Consider the following 24,739-nt stretch of genomic DNA (forward strand, 5'->3'; position numbering starts at 1 on the left):
TCCACCGGGGTAAACCCCAACGTACAGGCGCCGAGCCGGGGGGCAATAAGTATGCCCACACCTGCTCTGCGCCTCACACCGTGGGCAACTCCAGAGTGGAAGAGAGTCCAACCCCTCTCACGAGGACTGGTACCAGAGCCCAAGCTGTGTGTGGAGGCGAGTCCGACTATGTCTAGTCGGAACTTCTCGGCCTCGCACACCAGCTCGGGCTCCTTCCCTGCCAGAGAGGTGACATTCCATGTCCCAAGAGCCAGCTTCTGTAGCCGGGGATCGGTCCGCCAAGGTCTCCTCCCTTGGCTGCCACCCAGCCTGCACTGCACCCGACCCCTTTGGCCCCTCCCACCGGTGGTGAGCCCGTGGGAAGGGGGACCCACGTTGCCTCTTCGGGCTGTGCCCGGCCGGGCCCCATGGGTGCAGGCCCGGTGAGAAGGGTGAGAAACTCGGTCATCCGGGAGGGACTCAGAGTCGAGCCGCTGCTCCTCCGCGTTGAGAGGAGCCAGCTGAGGTGGCTCGGGCATCTGGTTCGGATGCCTCCTGGACGCCTCCCTGGGGAGGTGTTCCGGGCATGTCCCTCTGGCGGGAGGCCCCGGGGACGACCCAGGACACGCTGGAGAGACTATGTCTCTCGGCTGGCCTGGGAACGCCTTGGGATCCCGCCGGAGGAGCTGGTTGAAGTGGCTGGGGAGAGGGAAGTCTGGGTTTCCCTCCTGAAGCTGCTGCCCCCGCGACCCGACCCCGGATAAGCGGAAGAAGATGGATGGATGGCTATACTTGAGATTTTGTTGTTTTACAAATATAATACATCTTAAACCCATAAATCACTTTTAAATGTCACCAAAAAATAATAATAATAATGTGAAAAAGTTCACGCAGAACTGTCAGATTCTGTGTTTTCATCCCTTAAAAAACTGAAAAAAAAAAACAACTGGAAAAAATATATATATATATTTTGGGGGGTCTTACTGATTAAAAAATGAGTCACAACAGGGATGCATGTTTTCCTTGTCAAGCAATGACGTGAAACGTGACGCTCATGTTGCATCCCTATTCAGTGCGTATGCTGACATAAAATGTGAAATTGGAGTTATACAGTCACGCTTGGAAGTCACGCCTTATATAATACTGTTGAATCCGTCAGTATCCAAAATATGTGACGCAGGGATGATTCGTGGCCGAGAACTTCAAAATGTGTTGTGCTGGGAGCAGGCGATCCCCTCTAGCAGATGTCTGAGTGTCTGTTACCCAATGGGACCAATCATTCTGTGCAACCTGTCAGCCAATTATTACTTGAGCGCTTTAATATGCTGACATGTTTCCAGCTCGGCGGAAAAGGAACGGCAGGGAAAATCCAAACATATGGTTGAGGAAACAAGTTTCCAAACTCTCATTTATAAGCTACCATGACATGGACTGTCAACTCAATAAGAAAATTGTTGCGACGATACTGTAAATGATAATACAACAAAATGTAACATGCTGCAAGGAGTACCTTTTATTTTTCATCACCTGATCTGTACAGGCAACGATTGAAAGGAGACATATTCACATTTTTCCACAATTTAAAAAGCATCTATCAAACTGCCAGAATGTACCGTTTCTGGCTTTGCGGTTTTCATCACAATTAGAGTTTACTTTGTGTACCTTGCAACCTCCACACACTTTTCACTTGTTCATCTGCGGCGTCCAGCAAGTCGAACGCCCTCACGTCCCCGAGCCGACTTAAGTGAAGAAGCGGCCCCTGCAGCACGCTGACTGGAACGCAGAAGTTAAGGTGTGGGTAGGTCACTTGGGAGGACAAGTCCCTCGTGTTGCTGGATACGATGCCTGCAACGACAATATCATTGTTTTGTCACTGAAGTAACAATTATTGTATTTTTCTGGTACAGTGAACACCTGTAAATTCTCAATTTAGCATTTGTGGATTTTGCCATTTTTTAACCAGTACTTGAGTCACTGGTTTTGTGGTTAGGCAAAAGTAATACAATTAATTATTACTTTGCTGCCATCTGGTGGAATATTGGTGTTTGTTCTTAGGTTGAACCATTGAGTGGTTTAGGGTTTGTTTGTTTGTTTGTTTTTTTGTTTTTTATTGAGACAATCAGAAAACTGCATTTTCGCTTCTTCACATACACAACGCGCTCATGACATCACACAAACAGAGGGTGGGAAATTCAAACCTGAATCGTGTTGAAAAACTATTGGCCAGAGGCTTGCAGGAGTTGTCATTAACAGCTAAGGTGTTACTCTACTAATTAAAAAATGTTTCCATCATAAATGTTCAACTAAAAATGCTATTGTAAAGATATTTGGGGGCAAATTGTAACAAGTACAGAGTGCATTTTTGCAGTTTTCTAATCACAGGCTTCTTACCAAGCAGCTCTCCCGTGGACGCACGTATAACAGCGCCCCCGCTGGCGCCTGCCTGAACTGCGCAGGTGGTCTGAAGCATGATGGGACGGCGGCGTTGACCAATGGCTTTTGACAGGACGCCGCAGGTCAGCGACGGGCCACACCAGCGACCAAGCCCGCCATAACCCACCACCATCACAGATTCACCTGTGGGTAAAGACAGCAAATATTAATCATTCATTATACAGGGCAATACACTTTATAGCTATTTATTGAAATTTCAGCAAATAGCAATAAATCTAAAAAGTGTGTTTTATTGAGTTTAAAGCATGTGAGAGGGTTACAGCTATAAAAACATGTTTGGTCCCTCTATAATTAAAGATTTGTGGGTAGGTCTGGAACGTATATCCTGTAATGATTGAGGGTTAATATAGTAACAAATAACATTCCAAAATGATTTTTACAAGATTCACGTAAACAATAACTCGTCATTGTCACTCAATTGTCTATGTGTGACACCCAATACATTGAGCAGCTACACTAGCAAACCTGTGTTGAACTTGTGAGCCATATGAGGGACGACGACGTCCACAATTGATTTTCTGGACCGCACCACAGCGATGTCATAGGGCGACGACGCTTGAGTGGAGAAAAGGACGTCGCCGACACTGTCGGGGACTCTGTGACGCATAAAAACATTAACATTAGAGATTCACATTTCATTTTTCATACATATTCTTGGCAGTTGGCACTATTCTCAAATTCAACGAATCATGTTTTTTTCTGTGGAATTTATTAGTAGTTATTTACACAAAAAGTTTGTGCTCTTTAGATTAAACGCCCTAAAATGCAAAAAGATGGTCCCAAAGCCCTGTCTAAGAATGTAATTGGCATCATCAAAGTTCAGCTGGCTAAACCTAGAGTCAGGTGCATAAATATTCGAATATGGACACAATTCTCATCATTTTTGACTATGAATTCTCAACCTTTTATCTTCTCCTTCAAAATGGGATAATGAGGGAATGAGGGAATAATACACCTGGCCATGGAGCGGATCAAGAGCTACTTGTCCCATTACATTCAAGGTGGTGTAATTCCCACACCATTTGTCTGATTTGGATGTAAATATCATGAAATTAAAGCCGAAAGTCTGCATGTAAAGCACATTCTGTTCGATAATTTCAACCCAGTGGTGGTGTTACAACTTACAACCAAAAAGATGACAATTGTGTTGAAGTCCCTTAAGAAAAATAACATCACATCTACGTTGTTAACATTGCATTGATAAAAGTAATTACAGTATATTTTGGGGAGTGTCATTTAGGTTTAAATAATCAGCTTTATAGTGCAACACCTGTCTCCGTGGTGGAACTTGAGGGCGACCGTGGACTTCCCATTCACGACATGTCGGCAGGTTAGAACAAGTTCAGAGGTCACAAGGACCCCCGATCCCCAATGCTGCCCGCTGTCCACCAAGCACACATTCGGGTATTGATCTGCATTGGACTTTTTGGTCGCTAAGACCTCTGCGGGGTGAAGACAGACATCTTGGAGTGGATCCGGAATGTTGTCGCATTGGACAACGTTCCAGAGGATTGATTGGATGGAACAGACAAGCGTGAGTCCGATCCACTCGTTGGCCTTCCAGCCAAACGGAGACACTATCACACCGACCAGGTGCAGGGAGTCATCTTCCATCACGAACAAGCCTCCGCCCTCCGTGCCTGGCAAACAGCGGGCGTCTGTGAGGATGACGGTGTTGTCCTTGCCTGCCAGGTTGCTGATGATGCCCCGGCTCACAGTGCCATTGAAGAGGTCTGAACATAGGGAACCGAACGGTGAGCCGCAGGCGACGACAGGGGAGCCTTTCTGAAGAGATGAGCTCTTCCGCCAGGAGATGGCACCCAGATGTGGCTCGTCCACCTTGAGGACAGCAAACCAGCAGAGGTATTCAGCATCTCGGATCAGGTCGTCATCCTCGTCGCTATGGAAACGCCACTGGTCAGCTTTATGGAAAAGTGCCTGGAAAGTGTTTTTGAACTCCATGCAGTTGACCAGCATCAGCAACTCAGCTTCATGCTGATGTGTCCTGTGGCTTCTGCGAGACGGACAAACTCCACTCACTCCACATACATTAGCCTCCACGTGACTCCGAGAAGCAAAGCTGACGCCTATTTTAAGTTTGTCGCGGAAGTTGTGACGTAACAGGACGCGACGTTCACTAACATAAGTGGACTTTTCGTCTTTAATGAAACGAAAAAACAGCAGTCCGGTGCATATCACCAATCCGTTGCTAGGATGGATGACAACAGCGCTACAGCTTAGAGGCGCACGGGCAGAAAAAGCCTCCGTCAAGGTAACAACACAACAGCACATCTCAACGTCTTGTACCTCCATGATGCTAGCCTTGTTGATGAACTTTGCCCATGTTGGCGCTCAACAATGTTTAACTACTGAAAGACACGTTGAAATGTAACATAGAAAAATACACCGACTTGTGTCAAAACAACCATCATACCGAAATGTTTAAGCAGACTCGTCATGATCAATATGAACCCGAACGTTTTGAAATTAAATACAAGTGGTTTTGTTACTTCACTAGTCGAGAACTTCCTGGTCTCAGACTCGCAGGACGTGACGTCATTACTTTTGATTGTGATTGGCTAGAGGCAGTCGATGGGCGTTAAGAGGGCGGAGTTTCAAGTGCGTTTCCTTAAAAAAAAAAAAAAAAAAAAAAACTTTCATTGAATATTTTAGGTTACATGTATTTTCTGTAATATATATTAAAATATGTATTTTTTGCTACAAAGTACAATACAATAATGATCGTATGAAATTATATATTGCTTGGATTTTCTTTTTCTTTTTTTAATTAACATATGAATAAAAAGAAGCAAGATGTGTGTAGAAAGTGTTTATTCGGACCCAGCTGCAATAAAAATTTGACCCATCTTTTGTAATAGCTTCACAGCTAACTTGACCACTGTGATGTAAATATATAAATAATTATGTACAAATAATATTTTAAAACATGTCAACGATTATTTTCACAAATATATTGTTATACCCTGCTTTCAAGCACCACCATGGAAGTACTCTCATATCACTGCATGTGAGCAGCTACCAATCATAAAGTACTCCAGTCTTGTCCACATCACACCACCATTATCATAAACTTCAGCTATATAACACTGCACTGTCATTGTGAATCTCAAAAGAAAAAATTAAAGCACTTTGCACTTTTAGTAGTAAACCCTGTTTTCAAAAATAGCCCCCCAAAACCTCCCAATCCAATTTCAAGTGAGTGATACACAATTCAACATGTGCTTCAGTGACACCAGTGTGTGTCTTAACACGGTCCGCAAAACTTTAAACAAACCGACCTTCGCTGTAAGTCAACACCGACTGCTAAAAATAAGCAGCGGGTCAGAAACTGACTCGCTGTCGATGACACTTTCTCTATGGCACCCAAAGGTAAAAAATACACAGCATGAGGATCCTTGGCGACGACACTCAGTAAGTTATCTTTGACTTGCTGTGGTATGATGTTCTTCTCGCAAAGAATACTGCATTCCCAGATCTGGCACGGTCAAAATTATAAAAGTATGTAGATACAATATTTCTTTGATTGCAGGTAGCGTTGTTTTGTAAATCAGTATTGAAAATTGGATCAATTTGCATGAAATCAGTCAATGTATTGGGACAGCCAGCGGAATCCTTCTCCATATCCTTGTCTCTTCAGCACGCTGCACATGAAAATCTCCATTGGCCTCAAATTAAGCTCCTTAAGTGACACTTTGCCCTAAAAGAGAGAAACAAGCTTCTTTTATAAAGGCAGAAAGGACTTTATAGTATCTTCTTTGTTAGTGATATTTATATGTGACTCAACTCAACTCAAATCAAGTTTATTTATATAGGGCTTTCAAACAGCCATATTAATGATAAATGCTATTATATACATGTTAGTGCTAATCCGCTGCCATTGCAAATGAGAATGTTCTTCATTGTCATAACTAGCTAAATAAAAGTTAAGTAAAATAAAAAATAATAAATAATCTTTGCTCAATGTTGATGTCACATGTTGGTCACCTTTCCAGTCGTGTGTCCATGCAGACCGAACGTCCCTCGGAGCACATCCTCACTGATGGCCTCCGGGCGATCGATTTTGTTTCCCAGGATAAGAACCGGCACGTTTGAGATGGTGTCATCTGTCAAAAGCGCCTGAACACAGAAGAAGAGGAGTCATGTAACATGAATGTATGATGTGAAGGCAAAGAAAGGTGAGGTTCAAACTCACATCCAGCTCCACTTTAGCCTCAGTTAGCCGCTCACGATCAGCACAGTCCACCATGTAGACGATACCATTTATGGCCGGGAGGTAGTTTTTCCAGATGCGTCGTGCTAAGACAGATTTTTTTTTTTTTTTAAATAATATATATTTATTCATAAAAACATATTTAGTCCAAAGTTGCCAGTTGTCCAAACAACATCCCTCTTTCCCTTACCTTGTGTGTGACCACCCAGGTCAAATGTGGTAAAAGTCATTCCAGCGATGGTCAACTCCTCAGATGCTGTGGACAGACATAAAGAAGTGGCATGTGAGTTGATTGGAAAGGATGGATGGAGGGATGATAGACGAATGATAGAGTGATGGGTGGAGGTTGGCTAGGTTGGAAGATGAATTGATGCATGGATAGAATGACTATGGATGGATGAACTAATGGATGGATGATGATAGGTAGGTCGCTAAGTAGCTACTTGGGTGCAACGTGGGTACATGCTGGCCCAGCCTGTCATCTCTGAGCATGTGCAGTAGTGTCGTTTTGCCAGCATTGTCCAACCCGAGAAACACCAACTTGCCAGACTTCTTGTATAGTCCTGCACATAATAAATTAAGTTAGGAAACATCAGTTTTATGATCACTGACTTGTATGAAATATACAGTGGAACCTTCAAATTTAAAATGTCGTGTTCATTATTTAAATTGTACAACTTCAGGTTTTTGCTCATTTTTTGGCTTCTTCTGTTGTTACATGGAAGGGCCATCAGAGAAGGAGAACGGTGATGGCAAATTGGGTGAGCATTAGGAATATTAGAAAATGACTTAAAACAACCTGTATTTTTAGTAAATGTTTTATAACAAGCAACAGAACAGATTACTTCACTTTCAATTATACCCAATGTGGAAAATTGCCCTTAATTTGAACAAACGGGAAGCATAACAAATTGTCTTCAACATCTGTTCCACTGTATAGAATGGCATTATTAAAAATAATACTCCATTTGTACATTACCTAACAATTGCAAGACACCATTGAAGCCTCTGTAGATCCAGTTAAAAATAAAAGACATGGTGCTGGACTGCCTGTAATTCAGATAAGCATAGATTAAACACACAATGAAAAAACAAAACAAAACAAAAAAACAAAAAAAAAGAGCTTCAATTACTGAACTATTGCTGACTGTATTTCTTAATCTCCATAGGCCGCTTTCTTCTTGAGCCTTAAAAAATACTGCTGGTATGTGTAAGCTATAAGAATGTACTAATGATTATTATTGTTAGTCTTTTTTTTTTTTTTGTAAATTATGTTTTATGTTCCATCTAAAGTACAGCACTTTATTAGAGCTGCGATTGTTGTTAAAAGGCTCTAGCAATAGTTATGTTATTAATTCAGCATCTCTAAGCAAAAACAAAAACAAAAAAAAACACAGTTTTTGTTAGTTTGCCTTCTCAGACAGACACACGCTGATCATCACCGGCCTATTTTTATTATGACAAGTTGTGGCAAGGACACTTGATCTGATTTCCACAAGTCTCCCTTTCACACTCTCACACACACCCACACCTGTCACTCTGTATGCAACTCGATGGACTTAATGCACTGCATATGAGGCCTCCTTAGAACAAAATGTCACTAAATGAACCAGTTTTGTTTCAAATTTCGCCAAAGTCCTCATAGCTTAGAACGCCCATATTAAGATTACAGTAATCATGTCATCATTTTCATATTTAAGAACATTCGTGGTGGATTTTAATGTGCAGTGACAAATTGATCAACAGAAGCATTTTTATATTAATATTTCACGAAGACAGGCAGCTTTTGGTAATCGCAAGGGGACAGATGTACCAAACGTTTAACCGGCCCAAAGTAAACAATACTGTAACCTTTTAAGTAAACATGCGAGCAGAAAAGTCTAGAAAGATGAACCAAAGTTCGAGTCGGGTCGTAAAATAGGACATAATTATGGTAACTCGAGCTAGCAAGTGAAAGTTAATAAATAACTTACCTACCTTGTTTCAACTTGTTTATGATCCCACTCTCCGCCTGTCTCGTCAGCTGTAAAGCAGTGGCACGACGCAAGTTTGACACTTAACCGGAAGTACGTCATCGCACTAGCCTGTTTGCTAACTCACGTCGTTAACCGCCTTGCTTATGGGACGTATTCTCGAAATATAAATATTTGTTTGCGATATAGCAGTCCGCTAATATTTTGACGTATTATCTATATTTATTGGTACAGCTCCGATGTAATGCGTTATCGTTTGTCGTATTATGTAAATTATTGTTGAAATAAAGTTTTGAGGAAAAATTTCACGATACATGAAACCACTGTGGTAGTACAAAATAACAAAATACTCTCAGAAAAACATTAAAGCTCACAATAAAATATTCAGTGCGGAGTGATAGATTGCTAAACTTCTATTAAACTACTCTGCTAAGCTATTATGATGCAACAATTACTAATGTTTTTTTTTCCTTTCTGATTTTTATTTAATGAAGTAATGTAATAAAAGCAAAGATTACTGTGTAATCGTAAGAAAATGTTTTTTTTGCTTATATTAAAATAACAGCACAAATGAATACATTAAAATGTGTTCCCCTGAAATTAGTTTCAAATGTGTTACTATTGGTTGTCATTTTCAGTCTTCAGCATCACACCGATTGCAGCACACAACACGGTATTTTTCTTAGCTTATTGATCGCCGCAAAAATGGCAAAATATTAGTAAACGATAAAACACACGAACACACAAACATGCAGCGTTACACTTAAAGTGAATGTATTTTTGTAAGTGAACACTGGGTGGCGTGTGTGTAATTATTTAAAAAAAAAATCCCACTCATAGGGTTAGCTTTATTAAAGCAGTTCAGTGTATCTTACATAGCACACGTTAATAGGTGTCGTACCTGTGTCAGTTTTAAACCTACACTTTGTGTGTAGGAAAAGCTTTTGATAAATAAGGGAAGAATTAAATGCTATTGTTTTCCTTATCACTAGACTCTCTAGACAGCTCACATTTCTATAATGAAGACAGACACCTGACAAAAACCTGCAATGTCTCATTATGTTGTTACAAAAGTTCCTATCATCTTAAAATAAGCCTATGACAGATGAAACGTCCGCCTTCTTCTCCCATTTGTCCATTAGTAGTAAAACCATTTATCAACTGTAAATAAAGAAACGGCAGATTAAAACCACACATTCACTCAGAAAATTCAATGAAGTATACCCAGACATTGTTATCAATATGCTACCTGATGATGGGATAGGCTCCTCCTTTTCACAAGGACATGCCTGTAAATACAGAAAAGGAAAAAAAAGAATCCGATGATAATATGGACACAATAATGCAATTTTTACCATAAATGTTTGACTTACATCACCGATAGCAGCTTTTGCCTCAGCCACTGAGCAGCATAAACGACTGTCACTGGATGAGATGCATGTGTTTTTGCTGTATTTTACAAGGAAAAAATAATAATTAACAAGCGCAGCCGGGATGTTTATAAATATTATGCAACAATTTATCTACCAGTTCAGTTCACCACCATCGGCCTGTTGGCAAATCAGAGCTTTCCAGAAGTTGTGAGTGCTCTTGATGACATCAATGGCAAAGTCCTGAAAACAAAACAGAAAATCATTTAGTCACTAATGCAGCTAAACACAACAACAAAAAAATATAATTACTACATTTTAATTTTAGGTAAAATTTTAATAAGATTAAAAAGCCCTGAATAAAGGGGGAAAAAATATATATATATATTTTTTTTAAATGGCACTCATTGAAATTCCAAGCCCCTTTCATGTATTTAGAACTTATTTTAGTACCATTTCAAAAATGTGTACAGCCTACTGTATGCCCTAATTCCTCATAGCGAAATTATGTAGTTATTCAACAGCAGATGGATGCAATGCAATCCAAAAATGTACGTAAGTCGGAAAGTGCCGTAGTCGATCACTAACCTACTCTAAGATAGTTGTCGAGTCATATTTTTTTTACCTGCACAACTAAAGACTAAATGATAAGTGTTTAAAAAAAAAAAAAAACAAGACCTTGTCCTTGAACTCTTCATTGAAAGCAAATGTGTTCTCTGGCTTCCCGTCAGGCACTTTATATCTCTTGAACCAGTCAACTGTGGACTGCAGATACCCGGGCTTCAACCTCTGAACATCACTGATGTCTAAAGTTGGCGAGAAACAAGGTCAAAATGCAGGAAAAAGAGGATACAAGTTCAATAGCGAGTAATGGTTACTGTTGAGCTCATCGGCTTCAGGGTCCTCAACGTTGATTGCGATCACTTTCCAGTCAGTCTCGCCCTCGTCGATCATAGCCAGGACCCCGAGCACCTTCACTTTGATCACCTCGCCACGGGAACACACCTGAGCGGCACGCGTGCGCACTTGTCAATGTGACACAAACATTCGACAGTGGCTAAAAATGGACTTTTAACTGTACATACCTTGGAGCCGATTTCACAGACGTCAATGGGGTCGTTGTCCCCATGGCAGCCGGTGTCTTTGTCTTTGTGCTTTGGATCTTCCCACGTCTAAAACAACATGAGAAAAATCAACACAATTTTGCTTAAAAATGATGTGTATAGAGAAAATGCGCTGACCTGTGGAATGGCTCCATAATTCCATATGTAGCCTTTATGTGGGAAAACATTAGCGACGTAGCGCAGCTTGCCCTTCTTCACGTCTTGTTTTATTGGGTTCAAGAGATCCTTTGTGGCGATCTGCAGACAATAGCAAAGCTGTTAATGCTCACTTTGTTCACCATATGAGCTACAATGTTGCCTTACAACATGTGTATTTCTACTGTATAAGAATTGTACGGTACATGTATAAAGTTGTACTGTTGTGGTAATTTCTTGAACAGTCACAATGCCATGATTAATAAATCGCAGTTTGATAATATTGCATACACAATTAACTTTGAATAAACTAAAACATCCTCCAATAACAAGGAAAGAGAAACACTTGTTTGAATTTAATTCATATTAATTTTGACTTTTTTTGTTGTTTTTTGCTTTGTTATATGACATCTGCCACAATAGTTATTAAATGCTAGACAAACTTGCAATATCCAATTATATCTGTAACTTCCTGTAAAATGTCTATAAATTCTCGATGGAATGTGTGTGTTTTTTCCTTAATTATTTTTAAATGTCTCGCTAAGACTTTTATTTACATATATGCCATTGGTTGCTGCTTAGTAGAACAATCTGCCTCACAGTTACAACTTTAATTAACGCAAAACCAGAATGGTTACATTTCTTACCTCCATCTTTGCATTTGTCCATCTTGGTACTTCCACCACCATGTGAAAGATGTTCTGAAGAGACAGAAATTCAATATGTTGATTTGCTTTCTGTCCTTCTAACTTTTTTTTTATACACAATTTTACTACTGTAATGATATTTAAACAGACTCTTTACAGCCAGCCACAGGAGATATCAAGACTCGATAGACTATGACCTCACTCGTTCTGGAAAACATTACGTAATGCAATGCAACGGGTCGCCAACTCTGCATGAGAGCATTTGAACATTAAAATGTGACTTTAAAAGGACATATTAGAGAAAATTAAGTCAGTGATTGCTTGTATGCAAATAGTTGGGTCTCTGGAGTGCCTGCTTGCCCATCAAGTGCACAATTTCATTACATTTTTAGATATCTGTCTATTTCTGAATATGAACCCTGCCAGTTCTGAATTTTGCAAAACGTCACTACATAATAACCAACCCCACACCAATGATCATGAAGCTCAGTCATCTGAAACACTATCAAGTCAAATCCAAAAAGGTAGGAAGAGCTGCACTGATTTTATTTGGATGCACTGATTAGCATTAGCTTCTGATAGGCGGCAAATACTTCTTTGATCAGTAAAGTTGACAACACGATTGGGAGAATCATAGTTTGCCGCATGCACTAAATGCACCTGCATACTAAATACTAGACATGTATAATTCGGTATCTTGGAGTTGAAGTACTGCCTCCATGAGGGAAAATAATCCACCCGCTCTTTTAGCCTCAACGTGCAGCCACTACCTAGCGCCACTTTACGTTGTCATGGTAACAAAAGCCAATCGGGAATGTCAGGGCGAGGATGCCCAGTGTTCCACGTGCATGAGGAAGGACCACCCCCTCAAAACTGCCTAATTTCAGCAATACATGAGAAAGTAAGTGTCCTATTATTCTTGATCCACGGGGCATTTTGACAAAACCACATCATAGGCATGTCATTAAGACACTTGCATGTCTTAACATGTCATAAATGCATAATGTCTCCTTTTGAACGTGACTTAACAAGATAGGTGTTACTGTACCTGTGCCTCATTGGCATATATTGGTATGTCATGGAATGGCGAGATATACTTCCCCTCGGAATTCTCTGCAAGACAATGGGAGCAGGAAAACATTGTTGTATTTACAGGAAATAGTTTCAAGCACTGCTTTTTAATAGCTATTCTTTATAGCACTGGACCGCTGAGACGAACACATCCTCCAACAATATTTACTGTGGAGTTAGACGACTATCCAATGCATTCTCCAAGCGTCCTGTAATCAGAGGGTGTTGCCCCACCAGTAAACTTTTATGCTTCCCAACTATATGACGTGTGGAACCACCCTGGAAGATTTTCCCACGCGATTGCTGCACAAGTTTCGATTTACAGCCCCCAAATTTGAAGCGTTCTACTTGAGTTGTCGTTACCCCGACAGACCGGTTTAATGCAACTGAGTATGGAAATGTGATATAGGCCAACCACAGTGATAATATCGTGAAAAAGGTGTGCACAGTAAAGGGAAACTTTCACCAAGATGATGACACCTTACGACGACATTCGATGAATAAGTGACACGTGGGAGGTTACCGCGAGCTCTTAAAGAGAACGACAAACATTTCTTTCCCCAATTATTAAAGAAAATAATAAATCAATGTCCACTGTACTCACTGAAGAACAAGCGATAGCTCATGGAGTTGGGGATGCCCCTCTCTTCCACAGTGAAGCTCATGATTAAGTGCAGGTTTGTCTCACTCGGATGAGGGATGGCGGCGGAAAGAGTCAGTCGAGGCGGTGGACAGGACGGGAGGGCAGGCGGAAGAGTAATGCGCATGCGTACACCGCGGATGAGACGTTCAGGGAATGTCGGAGAATGCCAAGTTGACTGAAAAGAACCATGAGAAGTACAGGTACAGTACTGATTCAGAAGGAAAACAGTAATGTTCGGCTCAAATTTGATCCGTTTTGACATTTTGTTAATAGTTAATAAGAAAAACAAACCTAATTGATATTATTTTACCCTGAAATTTCACACCATCTCCTAAATTGACCCAAAATAGAAACTACCCAATGAAAATTACGATAATTTAAATATCCTTTGTACAGGCGCTATACTGACTGGAAATAATTTTACTCTAAGCTAAACTGTGACTGGATACGCAGGACTGAATTGGCAACAAGTTCTACATGAGCAAAACAAAAGAACATTAAAAAATGTAATTATCTAATAAGAACTGTCAAGTGGACAGTCACATAACTCTCAGTCACATTAGAGAATTGAAGAAGCTTGTTGGTACAAGACAACGTAATTGCCATAAATATTTTTTTGTAGTCGACAGAATAAACAATTACCTGGAATATTAGAATGCCATGTAAGGGGAATAAGCCTGCTCCTCTGAATTAGTTGCATCATCTTAAATTGAATGCATAGAGTTATATGTATATTTATAGGTTTTATTATTGTGTTTATTGAATGTCAGAGTTGCTTATTATGTGTTAAATATACATGCCTGATATTATGGAGTTTCTTTATTGTTTTCTTCTGTTTTACGGGGCAAGAAGTCATCCATTATGCATCTTTAAGTGTTTGTATTCACATTATTTTTTTTATTGTTTTATTATTGTACGTTTACCTACCGTACTATCACGACATAGGAATAATTAAATATAAATATAAATAGCTTACATGCAGATTAGTTTTGAAAACACCGTTGCCTTCTTGGCCGCACCTCTTGACGTCACCTCCGCCCGCTGCTCGTCCTGCTTCCTGCTTTGCTGAGGGAGGGGACAGCGCTGACGGCTGGGAGGACGCGAGGAGCGACCAGAAAGCCCTTGGAAAGACACAAGAGAGCGGGGAGCGGCCCTGGTTTACACCGTCCGTCGGGAGATAAGCACCCCGAGTTTCCGTAGCGGCCGAATTAGTCACCGAAGCGGCGCCGAAAAATGTCGAACAGTCGTCAGCTTAGCGAGAGCAGGGCCATCCCGACCAGGACGGTGTTGATCAACGACACAACGCAGCTACCTCATGACTATTGTACCACCCCTGGAGGCACTTTATTCTCTACCACTCCCGGAGGTAAGAAGGCTCTTTAATTTTTTTTTCTTTTTTTCACCCAACAAGAAAAAAAAAAAGATGCTAGTACTGAGACTCACACCCCCGCTGCTGCTGTCATTGTGGCCTTCAGCTGGCTTGCCATACCATCCAAAACAAAAACAATGTTAACCCCGCCCCTCCCTCGTTGCTGCTCTCTGATTGGCTACTTTGCAGCGCACGGGTTGTGACGTTTAACGAGGTGATGAAATCCGGTTTTGTTATCTATCAAACACTCTTCAGGAATTTTGTTAGCTTGTGGTCAAAAACATTAGTAAGTCAGTAACACACCAGCTCCATCCATCCATCCATCCATCCATCCATCCATCCATCCATCCATCCATCCATCCATCCATTCATCCATTCATCCATCCATCCATCCATCCATCCATCCATCTTCCAAACTGCTTATTCTTTTACTGTGTTTTCCAAAATACACCAGTTCATACTTGTTTTACTACACAAGACAAGCACACCTTGCAGCAGGTGTCACTAACATGGTACCCATGGGCCAGGACCCCATGAGTGAGCCCACAGACCGTGCCTAAAAACAGATCACCAGTAATGGGACATTGTGATTTCCTAGTAAAATTGTAGAAGGGATCATCTGAAACCGCAAACACTTGCAGATGTTTACAGAAATGAATTGTTGCATATTGAGGTTTCGCTGTTTCATACCTCGTAAACATGACTGGTGTCCTCAAATAGATTAATATAATTCATTATGAATAATCATTTGTAAATTGTGCACATAGAGACAGACAACCAGTTACATTCACATTCACTCTGTCGCTTAGTGGGAAGTGAAGCCACGCTTTGTGCATGAAATCTAACATAGCAGTCTAGGTCTGTCAGTTTGTATATTCTGTGCTCATTCTTGTCAAACAGCACAAACAAATTGACTGAAATGCACCACACCAGTTACAGAATACCAAAATCCAAATCCTTTGTTTACAAAAAGTTGTTGACCACTGCCATCAATTATTAGGGTTATTGCATTAATATGCGCTTTATGCAATTTTGTCTATTTTGTCTGAAGGCGAGCCAGATTGGTAGGTAAGACTAACTGATTGTTGAATACAGAACTGCGGCGAGTTCCATCCATCCATCCATTTTCTTGACCGCTTATTCCTCACAAGGGTCACGGGGGGTGCTGGCGCCTATCTCAGCTGGCTCTGGGCAGTAGGCGGGGGACACCCCGGACTGGTTGCCAGCCAATCGCAGACTGCGGCGAGTTATAATTCTTTAAATCCTTATCATGACTGTAATAAAAATTATTTTGCAGAACATTTTGTTAGTACTGGTTGCACTGGATTGAAGCATTTGCTAGAACAGATCACTGATAAAATTACGTTATGTTCCTGCTGTACAAGGTCAAGGTGTTCACTGAGAAAATTGTCTTTGAAACTGATGGGTATGATGGTGAGAAACACCATCATAGTGTTATCATAGTTCAGCAAGTTTAATTTTATTTAACACCAACTGTATGAGTAAGAATAAATGCCTTTGCTGCCAGTGCATTAGAAAAGCTTTTTTGTGTGGACATTCACTTCAAATTTTGTCTTAGAGCGCTGACCTAAATGCTTCATTTTTCATAATAGGAGAATTAGGAACACGTTTAAAAACAAGTCTACTCGTTTACTGTAGCTATTATCTCACAATAGGGAGGTAGAGTGGTTTCTAAAGGGAGGTAACAAATATGTACCTTGGTTTTAAGGTCACGGTTCAGGTCACATTCATTGCAGAATACAAAATGTAAAAGTGCTTATCTTTTGTGTAAACAGAGGTGTGGCTAGAGCACAAAAAAATTACACTTGTCCTGCCCCCTGCGCTGTCCTCATTGTCCTGTACCGAAAAGTTGATGACTGATGAATGTGTTAAATATGAAAGTTACCTTTCCTGTGTATCCCGTTACAGGAACGCGAATCATCTATGACCGCAAGTTCTTGCTGGACATGCGTAATTCGCCAATGGCCCAGACCCCGCCCGCTCACCTGCCTGTCATCCCCGGCGTGACCAGCCAAAACACGCTCCTTGAGAACCGGAAGAATGAAGCCAACAACCACGTCAACAACCACGATGGAAAGCCTACGAACGGTAACGACCAGCTTCGGCAAATACACGCTGTTGCTATTGTCATGCGCAGTTGCTAGCCAAAACAGCAGCACCTACCGAACTTGTCCTCATGTTCTTTCTGTACTTGTCCTGTATTTTTGAATTAACTCTTCAATTGCATGTCTTCATATCTTGCTGTTATTTGTGTTCAAGGTGACGACGCTCAGTTTGAAATGGACATCTGACAGACTGGCCGCCAGCACACACGCGAAAAACCCTAACAAGTAATTGACCTGGCATGCCCTGTCATGCCAGTGGCTTGGCTTATAGAAACAAACGTGTTGTTTGGCCCTCATGGCAGCCATCTTCTTTCGCTCTCCACCTCGCTGTTGCTGGATGTCATGTATGTGTGTGCGTGTGTCTATGTGTAAAATTCACAGAGATACAGCGTGTTTCCTGTCTGGTACGGGGGGGAGGGGCCAGAAAGTGGGTTTATTTGAATAGATTTCTATAGCTGCTGTACAATTCAACCACACGACGACGGGAGCTGGCGTGATGATTACGCATACACACACAGACACATACACACATATAAATGGCTGTGGTCTCATTAACAGAGCACATCAATTCTGACCAATATTCTGACTTATCTCAATATTATCTGTGCAGATGATCACCATTTTGCAAAATTTGGAAATTGTACACTCAGTCAGGTACAAACGAATATATTTTACCCTCCAAGATAAATAGTACAAGACAGGCCTTTTGGTTGACAAGAGCTTTATATTGAAGAATATGTAAAAAGTGGTGGGAAATTTTGAGGTGGGAAGTTAAGCTGTGAAATTTTGGAAATATTCAAGGCGGGACACTTTTTGAAAAAATAAAAATAAAAATCTAAAGACATAACAGGAATTAACAGGGAATTGTTGGGAGAAATTTTATGCTATGAACATTTACTTTTATCACTAGAAAAAGCTTGGAAATTAAATTATACATTATACAGTTTTTCATTAAATTCTGTCATTGAACAGCAATATGAATGTTGCATAAACAAATGAATATCAATGTTATCCCTGTAAATTCCCATTGCATCCCATGGAAAGTGTCCTTATTTGAAAATTCCCCTAATTTTGCAACCACGATGCAAGAAGCGAGTTGATACTTAACTTGAATATTATGACCTAATGTGGCAATTGTTTGACTCCAACGTTAATTTGTGGGTGAGGAGCTTTTTTTTTTTAGTAGACTTGAAATGATCCAGATATGTTGTATGCATTTATTTGGATTTGTATGAAATACAGTTTTCTGTATTAAGGGTCTTGTGTGACTCGAAGTGGAATCAACCCTCAGATTTGTCAAAAGTGTCTCTGAGCTTGATGGTGCCATTCCATAATCTGCAAAACTGTCCCCAGTGTCCTTAATCCATTCTACTGTAATGACTTCTTTTTTTTTTTGTCACATAAGTGTGCCCACGCCTTACTTAAACGCAATGCAGTACATAAGTCTACATGAAGTTCTAGTCATCACTTTGTACTACTGCGAAAGAGATGTTTATTTTTTCACTGTAAACATTGGACATTGTACTCAGCAACTGAAGAAGATGGATTCTTTGTGCTTTTGTTTGTACATGTGGAGTTTGAAAGAGTGACGCAAACATCGCATCGCAGTCATTTGGCTCAATACACCACAAATACCTGTTTTCCATTCCAAATCGTTTTATTTATTTTCTTTTTGGAACAAAATCCTCAAATTCAAATTTAATTAAAATCGGTTTGTTTGGACAATGAGGGCTAACAATTGTGATTTAAAACAACAAAAAAGGTTTGGAACAAGGTTTGATTTGGGATAACTTTATTTTTCATGAAACTCAAAATGCCAGTGAACGCTCTTGCTACAAGATCAATAAAAGTTCCATAACAAGGACAATGTGAATGTGCTGTTATTTTACTTACATTTTCTTGGTGGTAATGTTTAGCAAGATTAATGCACTATATCGGTGGTTGTTAAGGTGTGGCAGTATGCGAAAGAATCATCCATAAGAACTGTGTTTATAAACATTTATTTATGTAGATTTTTAATCTTACTTTTGTGAGCAATAATTGACACGTAATTTGAGAAGAGTTTTCTATTTTTTCCCCCCAGGTTTTCTAGTTTTCACCTTTTTTTTTTTTTTAAATCAACCCCATGTACCCCAACGGGGGGGGGAACACAAGTACGGGTACCATGCAAAATGCACCATATCTTGTAATGTACAGGTATGTCAACTGGATCCTTGACTAACTAAACAATACAACGTAGAAACTAATTTTAATAATTTATGATGCAAATTATTATTACCGGTAAATCCAATGTACTTTGAACCTGCAAAAGTACAGGCTTTCACCAAGGTTTATCATAGTGCAGTTCTTTACTGACTGATGATTATGAACATTGTCTCTGCATGTGTGTGATTTGGTTGTGGCTTAAGCGTTTTATTCACACAAAACAATTGCCGTGACCTTGCACGGCAGGGACACGACTTCAAGTAAGTACCGTCATATTGTCAATGGGCACGATAAAGAGGCTTTCTTGGGATTTACCCCAGCTTCAAATCACAAAGTTGGCTCCACATAACTAGTGCAGGTCAGTGGTTACATACTGCCACTAGGTGGACGACTGAAGAACGGCAGCTTTACGATTTGCAATAAATAATTTAATGAAAATACTTTTATTTGATTTTAACAGCTATTTTTTTTAGACTGAAAAGTAAAGATATGTTTTTGTTTTACTCAATTTCAAACAAAGGAATCATTGTCCGCGACCCTTTTGAGGAATAAGCGGGCAAGAAGATGGATGGAATCATTGTCAACATTAGCCTCCACGTAAATTAATTTCTTTATGGGAAATTTGAATTCTAAAGATTTAATCCCCTATATTTTGGATTTAAAATAATACACACAGCTATTTGCTGTATTTCTCTTTGTGACAGGGTAGATGCGGCCTGATTTTATTTTCCATCAGGCAAATCCAGTAGGTACTCACCTATTTACGGACAGGCATTAATTCGGTCGCCTGCAGGTCCTTCCTCCTTTTCTACGTCCCTGAGCGAGGCCGCCGCCAAGATGGTGAGTCTTGAGGGCTGAAGTAGAAACAAAATCAACTCATCATCCAGGCGATCGTCTAATTGTCACTTATTTCGTCACGGCCAAGTGATAGTTTATGTCCCAGTCTGCAAAAAATCACCGATATCACCGGTTTTGTGTTCGTTTTTGTGACACTTAAACGGCACTTCCCAAATGCTAAGCTACATGATCAGTCATTAAGGGACACCGTGTTATTACTGTTTTTTTATTCTATCTTTATTATTATTATTATTGCGTTTCGTTTTGTTTTAATCTGCCTAATTATATTTGTCCTGACTACTTGTGTTTATATAGTTACGACGCCATCGTTTCCACATTTACTAATTTATATATCCAGGGTCGTCTTGGAGGCTATGTTAGCATCCTCGCAATGAACTGTGTATTGAGCTCCTGTGTATTTATATTTAAAGTTTTTAGTTGCTTAGTAATGTGTGCATGCGGCCGACAACGTTCCAATAAAATTAGACGTTCCAAATCTAAATGTTAGACCGCTGTGAAGATAACGTGACGTGCCATACTTGCTTGAATGGCGTACCTTCAGTGTTGTCTTCCTCTTTGTAGAACGACACAGTTACAGTAAGGACCCGCAAGTTCATGACGAACCGGCTCCTTCAGAGGAAGCAAATGGTAAATTTGAATAAAAGTGCAAAGTGCCTACATCGCTCAAATATTTCACACCTGGCTGTTTCATATGTACTCACTGCCAAATCCTGTCTTTCTAGGTCGTTGATGTTCTGCATCCCGGCAAGGCCACAGTCCCGAAGACAGAAATTCGTGAGAAGCTCGCCAAGATGTACAAGACGACCCCCGATGTCGTGTTCGTCTTCGGCTTCAAGACTCAGTTTGGCGGTGGCAAGACAACGGGCTTCGCCATGGTGTACGACTCCCTAGATTACGCAAAGAAAAATGAGCCCAAATACAGACTGGCCAGGGTGAGTTTGAAAAGCTTGTTGATAATTGTTTGGGAATTTCTCTGCTTTAGCCTGTTTGGACTCAAAAGACTGTGTAATTTGGTGCTTTAATTAGCACCCATATTGGTGGCGTTACTGGTTAGGTTGGTCAACACGTCTTCTTCTGAATGTCATGGTAATAGTGTGAATGTCAGAATACATTTTAACTCGTTTGCCCTGCGATTTAGATTAAATTGTAAGGTGCAATAATCACACTCTCTATTCATTTTATGCCACACTTGAGTTTGCTGGATTATCTAACGTGGGTGTAGAAAGTATTTGAAATTGCTGTTTTGCAAATTCAGCTCATGAAAATGATGGAGAAAACAAGCCTTTTGTGCTTAAATTTAATAATAGTTGGAGATCCTGTCCTTCAGCTAGGCCAGGCTAGTTTTTGCTCTATGAGAAATACGGAATGAATGTCCCTCAGTAGGTTTTGCTTCCATTTGAAATGTTTTCCAAATCTGTTCCTCAGCATGGTCTCTATGAGAAAAAGAAGACCTCCAGGAAGCAGCGAAAGGAACGCAAGAACAGAATGAAGAAAGTACGAGGCACCAAGAAGTCCACTGTGGGGGCTGCCAGCAAAAAGGTATGTCATTCATTCAATGATGCAAAGTTCAGTTCAGATGCTGCACAGTTGAATGAATTGCACATAGCCATAGCTGCTTCTGTTAACTTCATCTTGTCATTCTTCCATCCCTGTCAAATGTTCTTCGGGAACCATAGAAGGTAAATGTTCAAGAGCAGGCTAACTCTTGTATGCACATAATCCTCCAGTGTTGGATAATAGCTAACCCTCCCTTGCCCGCCGCAACAATCCACCTAAAAGAAGTCCACATGTTTTTGTTTTGTTTTTGTAATTAAATTTGTCACACTTGGGGTTGGTGGTCACTAACCAAGAGCTGCCCCATAAAACAACTGCATCAGTTTTATCTAAAACACCAGCCTCTTTTTTTCAGCAGTTCTGCCATATTGCAAACATAGCTGTAGCTCCGGCATTTGTCTGTGCCCTTCACATGGAAGCCAACAAAGCAGGATCCGTTTGACGCAGGATCCGTTTGACAACATGGCATCCTGCAATTAGATGCATGAAGACGTCAGTGTCTGGTGTGATAAAAACAATTACATGACTGACAAATGCTTAAGTTCAAGTATAACACAACCCCCAAATTCTCTCTGTGCCGTTTATTTGGCGAGCAAACGGGGCTAAAACCTGCATGTGGATAAAAATGTTTTTGAAACTCATTTGACAAAGTAGCTCACATTCTAAGACTAGCTTAAAAAAGTTAATTGGGCAGCTTTTTTCAAGTCGAATTATGTAAAGTGTGACGTGCATCAGGCTTTAATAGTTTGAACAAAAACTAATCTTTTCAAACTTCCAAACTTTCAAGCATCCTTGTTGCATCACTTTCGGATTCAAGTCACGTTTTAACCTTACTAGTAGCTTAGTTTTCAACCCAACAAACACTTTCTGCCGCAACTTTCAACATGTTAACATGATTCTATTCCATCTTTTGTTCCCGACTTTGCCTCCCACGGAATACATGCGCAGAAATGAGGTGTCAATGTACAGGTATAATCTTGCCAGCATGGGGTGCCGCCGTGTTGCACATCCAAAAGTCTTACACTGGACTCGTACCACGCATGCCCCGCCCACTTTGCCCAGTAGATTTACCCTCTCTTTCCTCCACTGGTGTTGTTTCAAGGGTGTGTTTCCCCCACTGGTGTTGTTTCAAATCCCTTGTAAAAGGTTCTCCCACTGCCTCAAACCTTTGTTTGTTGCTCTATTGGAGCATCCCCACTATAGATTATAATGTTAATAGACACTTGCTTACTATGCTTTGGAACCCTAGTTAATGAAGTGGAGCGCAAGCGTCATTGTTTTTGTGAGTGTGGAGTATTTTTGACTCAAAGCTTACTTTTTTTCTTACCACAATGAAACACTTGTTACAGGCGTAACAATGTTTTTAAGCATACTGTGTTAGTATCAGTTTGGAATTTATAACCTAGAATCTATAACCCGATACAAGCGATAGACATGTCAAGTGTGGAGTAAACTTTTTTTTTCTCTCTCTCTTTCTCTCTCTCTCTTTCTCTCTCTCCCCAGTGAGCCCAGACAACCAGGGATGGTCCTCGTGCTCAAGATGTTCTTGTATATTGTTCTTGAATAAAAGTTTGGAGAAAAGACGATTTTTCTCATAGCGGATTCTTGTAAACTGTTTGCCCAAGTGGCTTAACCTAAAAGCTGCTTCTTCTGTGACGGAGTAATGCACGGGTCCTGTTTGACTCTTTCACTGGTATCTGCAATACGTAAATTGACCACACGGTGACTCCCTTGACCATCCACAAGTATTTCCTCCTCGCACTGTTTTCCTAATCATCAATTCACGCATTCAAAACCCCAGATGAATACTTTGCATAAATCCACCACCAGGCTCAATCTTTTACGTACACACTTTACCTTTTCTCATTTCTGAACACCGCTTGGAGCCGAGTAGACTGCCGCCTCTGCCCCGTGATCTTCTCGGCAAATTAGCATAGAAATACACCCCAAGAGAATGTTAAAATTAAGCCATGAAAATACCAGGGAATGGCTCTCTCCTGTGGGTCTGCACTACCGCCCACCCACTGCTTTGTGACATCTTATTCAGAAGCTCTTGTCAAAGCTACTGAAGATTTGCTGTTGTGGAGTATATTCATGAAACCAATATTGGTAATGTACACATATAGGTAGGAAAATATGATCTGCTAGATTTGTAAGGTCACATGAATTCTGAGTGTTTCTATGACGGCTGAGATTTAACATGACTTTATCAAAGATAATTTTGCAGTTTACACTATTAACACCCACCACCACTGATTCTGAGGCAGAGTTGATATTTTTCTCTTCATACATCTCATTATGAAATTGATTCAGTTACACATTAATTACACACTGTACAGTTAAATACAAAAACAATCTTTATTAAATACATGTGCATAATTATGTGTGTTTATTTTATTCAGTAATTGTCTATTGAATCACTGTTTATTAGCAATTTAAAATGAGAAAAGAGCAATTTTCCGCATTTGACATTTATTTTCAGTGGTCTAGTGATAGTGTCCACCCTGACACTGGGAGGTCGTGGGTTCAATCCCCCGGCCTGGTCATACCAAAGACTATAAAAATGGGACCCAATTGCCTCCCTGCTTGACACTCAGCATTAAAGGGTTGGAATTGGGGGGTTATATCACCTAAAATGATTCCCGAGCGCGGCCCCTGCTGCTGCTCACCGCTCCCACAGGGGATGGGTCAAATGCGGAGAACAAATTTCACCCCTCTTCGGTGGATGTGACAATCAGTGCTAAATAAATAAATTTTGTATTTATCAATCAATATTTTCACACATTAACAATTTTGTATTCATTTTATAAGGTAATTGGCTCTTAAATGATATTTAATTGAATCAAAAGTAAAAGATGAGAATGATTTATTTATTTATTTTATTTTTATTTTTTTTATACCCACTCACACGCGTGGCCTACTTCTTGTAGGCCACATACATGGGCCTGATGAGAATGAATTCTTGCGATTCAGTACTTTCTGGTCGCATCACTGTGACGT

The 24,739-nt window shown here is 40.4% G+C and overlaps 5 protein-coding genes and 1 long non-coding RNA gene across 11 annotated transcripts in view; 3 read left to right on the forward strand and 3 right to left on the reverse strand.

Moving 5' to 3' along the window:
* Window positions 1-1,469: 1,469 nt before the first annotated feature.
* On the reverse strand, window positions 1,470-4,972 carry tysnd1 (trypsin like peroxisomal matrix peptidase 1). The gene is made up of 4 exons (XM_077496308.1): window positions 3,704-4,972; window positions 2,899-3,029; window positions 2,371-2,556; window positions 1,470-1,824 (listed from the first exon to the last, which is right to left on the reverse strand). Exons 1-4 carry the CDS (start codon window positions 4,744-4,746, stop codon window positions 1,622-1,624), a joined length of 1,563 nt encoding a protein of 520 aa, XP_077352434.1. The 5' UTR covers window positions 4,747-4,972; the 3' UTR covers window positions 1,470-1,621.
* Window positions 4,170-11,734, forward strand: LOC144001764 (uncharacterized). 2 transcript variants are annotated; one of them, XR_013278583.1, is made up of 5 exons: window positions 4,170-4,705; window positions 6,526-6,629; window positions 6,874-6,947; window positions 7,390-7,425; window positions 10,739-11,734. It is a non-coding gene; the product is annotated as an uncharacterized LOC144001764 (long non-coding RNA). The 2 variants fall into 2 exon arrangements; XR_013278582.1 differs by lacking the exon at window positions 7,390-7,425.
* sar1ab (secretion associated, Ras related GTPase 1Ab) overlaps window positions 5,251-24,739 on the reverse strand; it is a 109,352-nt gene continuing 89,863 nt past the window's right edge. Inside the window, exons 1-7 of one of the 3 annotated variants that reach the window (XM_077496311.1) lie at window positions 8,642-9,337; window positions 7,644-7,714; window positions 7,108-7,227; window positions 6,855-6,920; window positions 6,647-6,750; window positions 6,439-6,570; window positions 5,251-6,151 (exon numbers count right to left, since the gene is read on the reverse strand). In XM_077496311.1, the coding sequence (XP_077352437.1) occupies window positions 6,035-6,151; window positions 6,439-6,570; window positions 6,647-6,750; window positions 6,855-6,920; window positions 7,108-7,227; window positions 7,644-7,714; window positions 8,642-8,739 (708 nt within the window). In that variant the 5' untranslated portion in view covers window positions 8,740-9,337 and the 3' untranslated portion in view covers window positions 5,251-6,034. Of the gene's footprint in view, window positions 6,152-6,438; window positions 6,571-6,646; window positions 6,751-6,854; window positions 6,921-7,107; window positions 7,228-7,643; window positions 7,716-8,637; window positions 9,338-24,739 lie in introns of those variants that run through there. The other 2 variants (XM_077496312.1, XM_077496313.1) reach the window with 2 other exon arrangements.
* On the reverse strand, window positions 9,472-20,168 carry ppa1b (inorganic pyrophosphatase 1b). Of its 2 annotated transcripts, XM_077496310.1 has the most exons (13): window positions 20,085-20,168; window positions 14,604-14,748; window positions 13,589-13,802; window positions 12,962-13,026; window positions 11,914-11,967; window positions 11,249-11,368; window positions 11,093-11,179; window positions 10,886-11,012; window positions 10,686-10,813; window positions 10,165-10,250; window positions 10,011-10,086; window positions 9,887-9,926; window positions 9,472-9,798 (listed from the first exon to the last, which is right to left on the reverse strand). In XM_077496310.1, the coding sequence occupies exons 3-13, from the start codon at window positions 13,749-13,751 to the stop codon at window positions 9,776-9,778; spliced, it is 969 nt and encodes a 322-aa protein (XP_077352436.1). In that variant the 5' UTR covers window positions 13,752-13,802; window positions 14,604-14,748; window positions 20,085-20,168; the 3' UTR covers window positions 9,472-9,775. The 2 variants fall into 2 exon arrangements, with proteins under 2 accessions (XP_077352436.1, XP_077352435.1); XM_077496309.1 differs by lacking the exon at window positions 20,085-20,168 and having other exon boundaries at window positions 14,604-15,109.
* On the forward strand, window positions 14,670-18,989 carry eif4ebp2 (eukaryotic translation initiation factor 4E binding protein 2). The gene is made up of 3 exons (XM_077496317.1): window positions 14,670-14,993; window positions 16,926-17,105; window positions 17,277-18,989. Exons 1-3 carry the CDS (start codon window positions 14,861-14,863, stop codon window positions 17,306-17,308), a joined length of 345 nt encoding a protein of 114 aa, XP_077352443.1. The 5' UTR covers window positions 14,670-14,860; the 3' UTR covers window positions 17,309-18,989.
* rps24 (ribosomal protein S24) lies at window positions 20,068-23,323 on the forward strand. Of its 2 annotated transcripts, XM_077496314.1 has the most exons (6): window positions 20,068-20,167; window positions 20,747-20,812; window positions 20,908-21,117; window positions 21,611-21,724; window positions 22,688-22,708; window positions 23,243-23,323. In XM_077496314.1, exons 1-5 carry the CDS (start codon window positions 20,165-20,167, stop codon window positions 22,691-22,693), a joined length of 399 nt encoding a protein of 132 aa, XP_077352440.1. In that variant the 5' UTR covers window positions 20,068-20,164; the 3' UTR covers window positions 22,694-22,708; window positions 23,243-23,323. The 2 variants fall into 2 exon arrangements, with proteins under 2 accessions (XP_077352440.1, XP_077352442.1); XM_077496316.1 differs by lacking the exon at window positions 22,688-22,708.

Source organism: Festucalex cinctus, chromosome 14, assembly GCF_051991245.1.
Source record: "Festucalex cinctus isolate MCC-2025b chromosome 14, RoL_Fcin_1.0, whole genome shotgun sequence".
Taxonomy (NCBI): Eukaryota; Metazoa; Chordata; class Actinopteri; order Syngnathiformes; family Syngnathidae; genus Festucalex; species Festucalex cinctus.

Bases quoted from the DNA above. Each gene is read 5' to 3' on its own strand.
- tysnd1 (XM_077496308.1), bottom strand. From the start codon at position 4,746: ATGGAGGTACAAGACGTTGAGATGTGCTGTTGTGTTGTTACCTTGACG. The intron at 3,030-3,703 runs GTGTTGCACTAT...TATGCGTCACAG, and splicing joins AAGTTCCACCACGGAGACAG to AGTCCCCGACAGTGTCGGCG. The intron at 1,825-2,370 runs GTAAGAAGCCTG...TTGTCGTTGCAG, and splicing joins GTCCACGGGAGAGCTGCTTG to GCATCGTATCCAGCAACACG.
- ppa1b (XM_077496310.1), bottom strand. From the start codon at position 13,751: ATGCGCATTACTCTTCCGCCTGCCCTCCCGTCCTGTCCACCGCCTCGA. The intron at 11,968-12,961 runs GTACAGTAACAC...CTGTCTCTTCAG, and splicing joins TATATGCCAATGAGGCACAG to AACATCTTTCACATGGTGGT. The intron at 9,799-9,886 runs GTAGCATATTGA...CTTTATTTACAG, and splicing joins GGAGCCTATCCCATCATCAG to TTGATAAATGGTTTTACTAC.
- eif4ebp2 (XM_077496317.1), top strand. From the start codon at position 14,861: ATGTCGAACAGTCGTCAGCTTAGCGAGAGCAGGGCCATCCCGACCAGG. The intron at 14,994-16,925 runs GTAAGAAGGCTC...ATCCCGTTACAG, and splicing joins ATTCTCTACCACTCCCGGAG to GAACGCGAATCATCTATGAC. The intron at 17,106-17,276 runs GTAACGACCAGC...TTTGTGTTCAAG, and splicing joins CGATGGAAAGCCTACGAACG to GTGACGACGCTCAGTTTGAA.
- rps24 (XM_077496314.1), top strand. The intron at 20,813-20,907 runs GTAAATTTGAAT...CTGTCTTTCTAG, and splicing joins TCCTTCAGAGGAAGCAAATG to GTCGTTGATGTTCTGCATCC. The intron at 21,118-21,610 runs GTGAGTTTGAAA...TCTGTTCCTCAG, and splicing joins CCAAATACAGACTGGCCAGG to CATGGTCTCTATGAGAAAAA.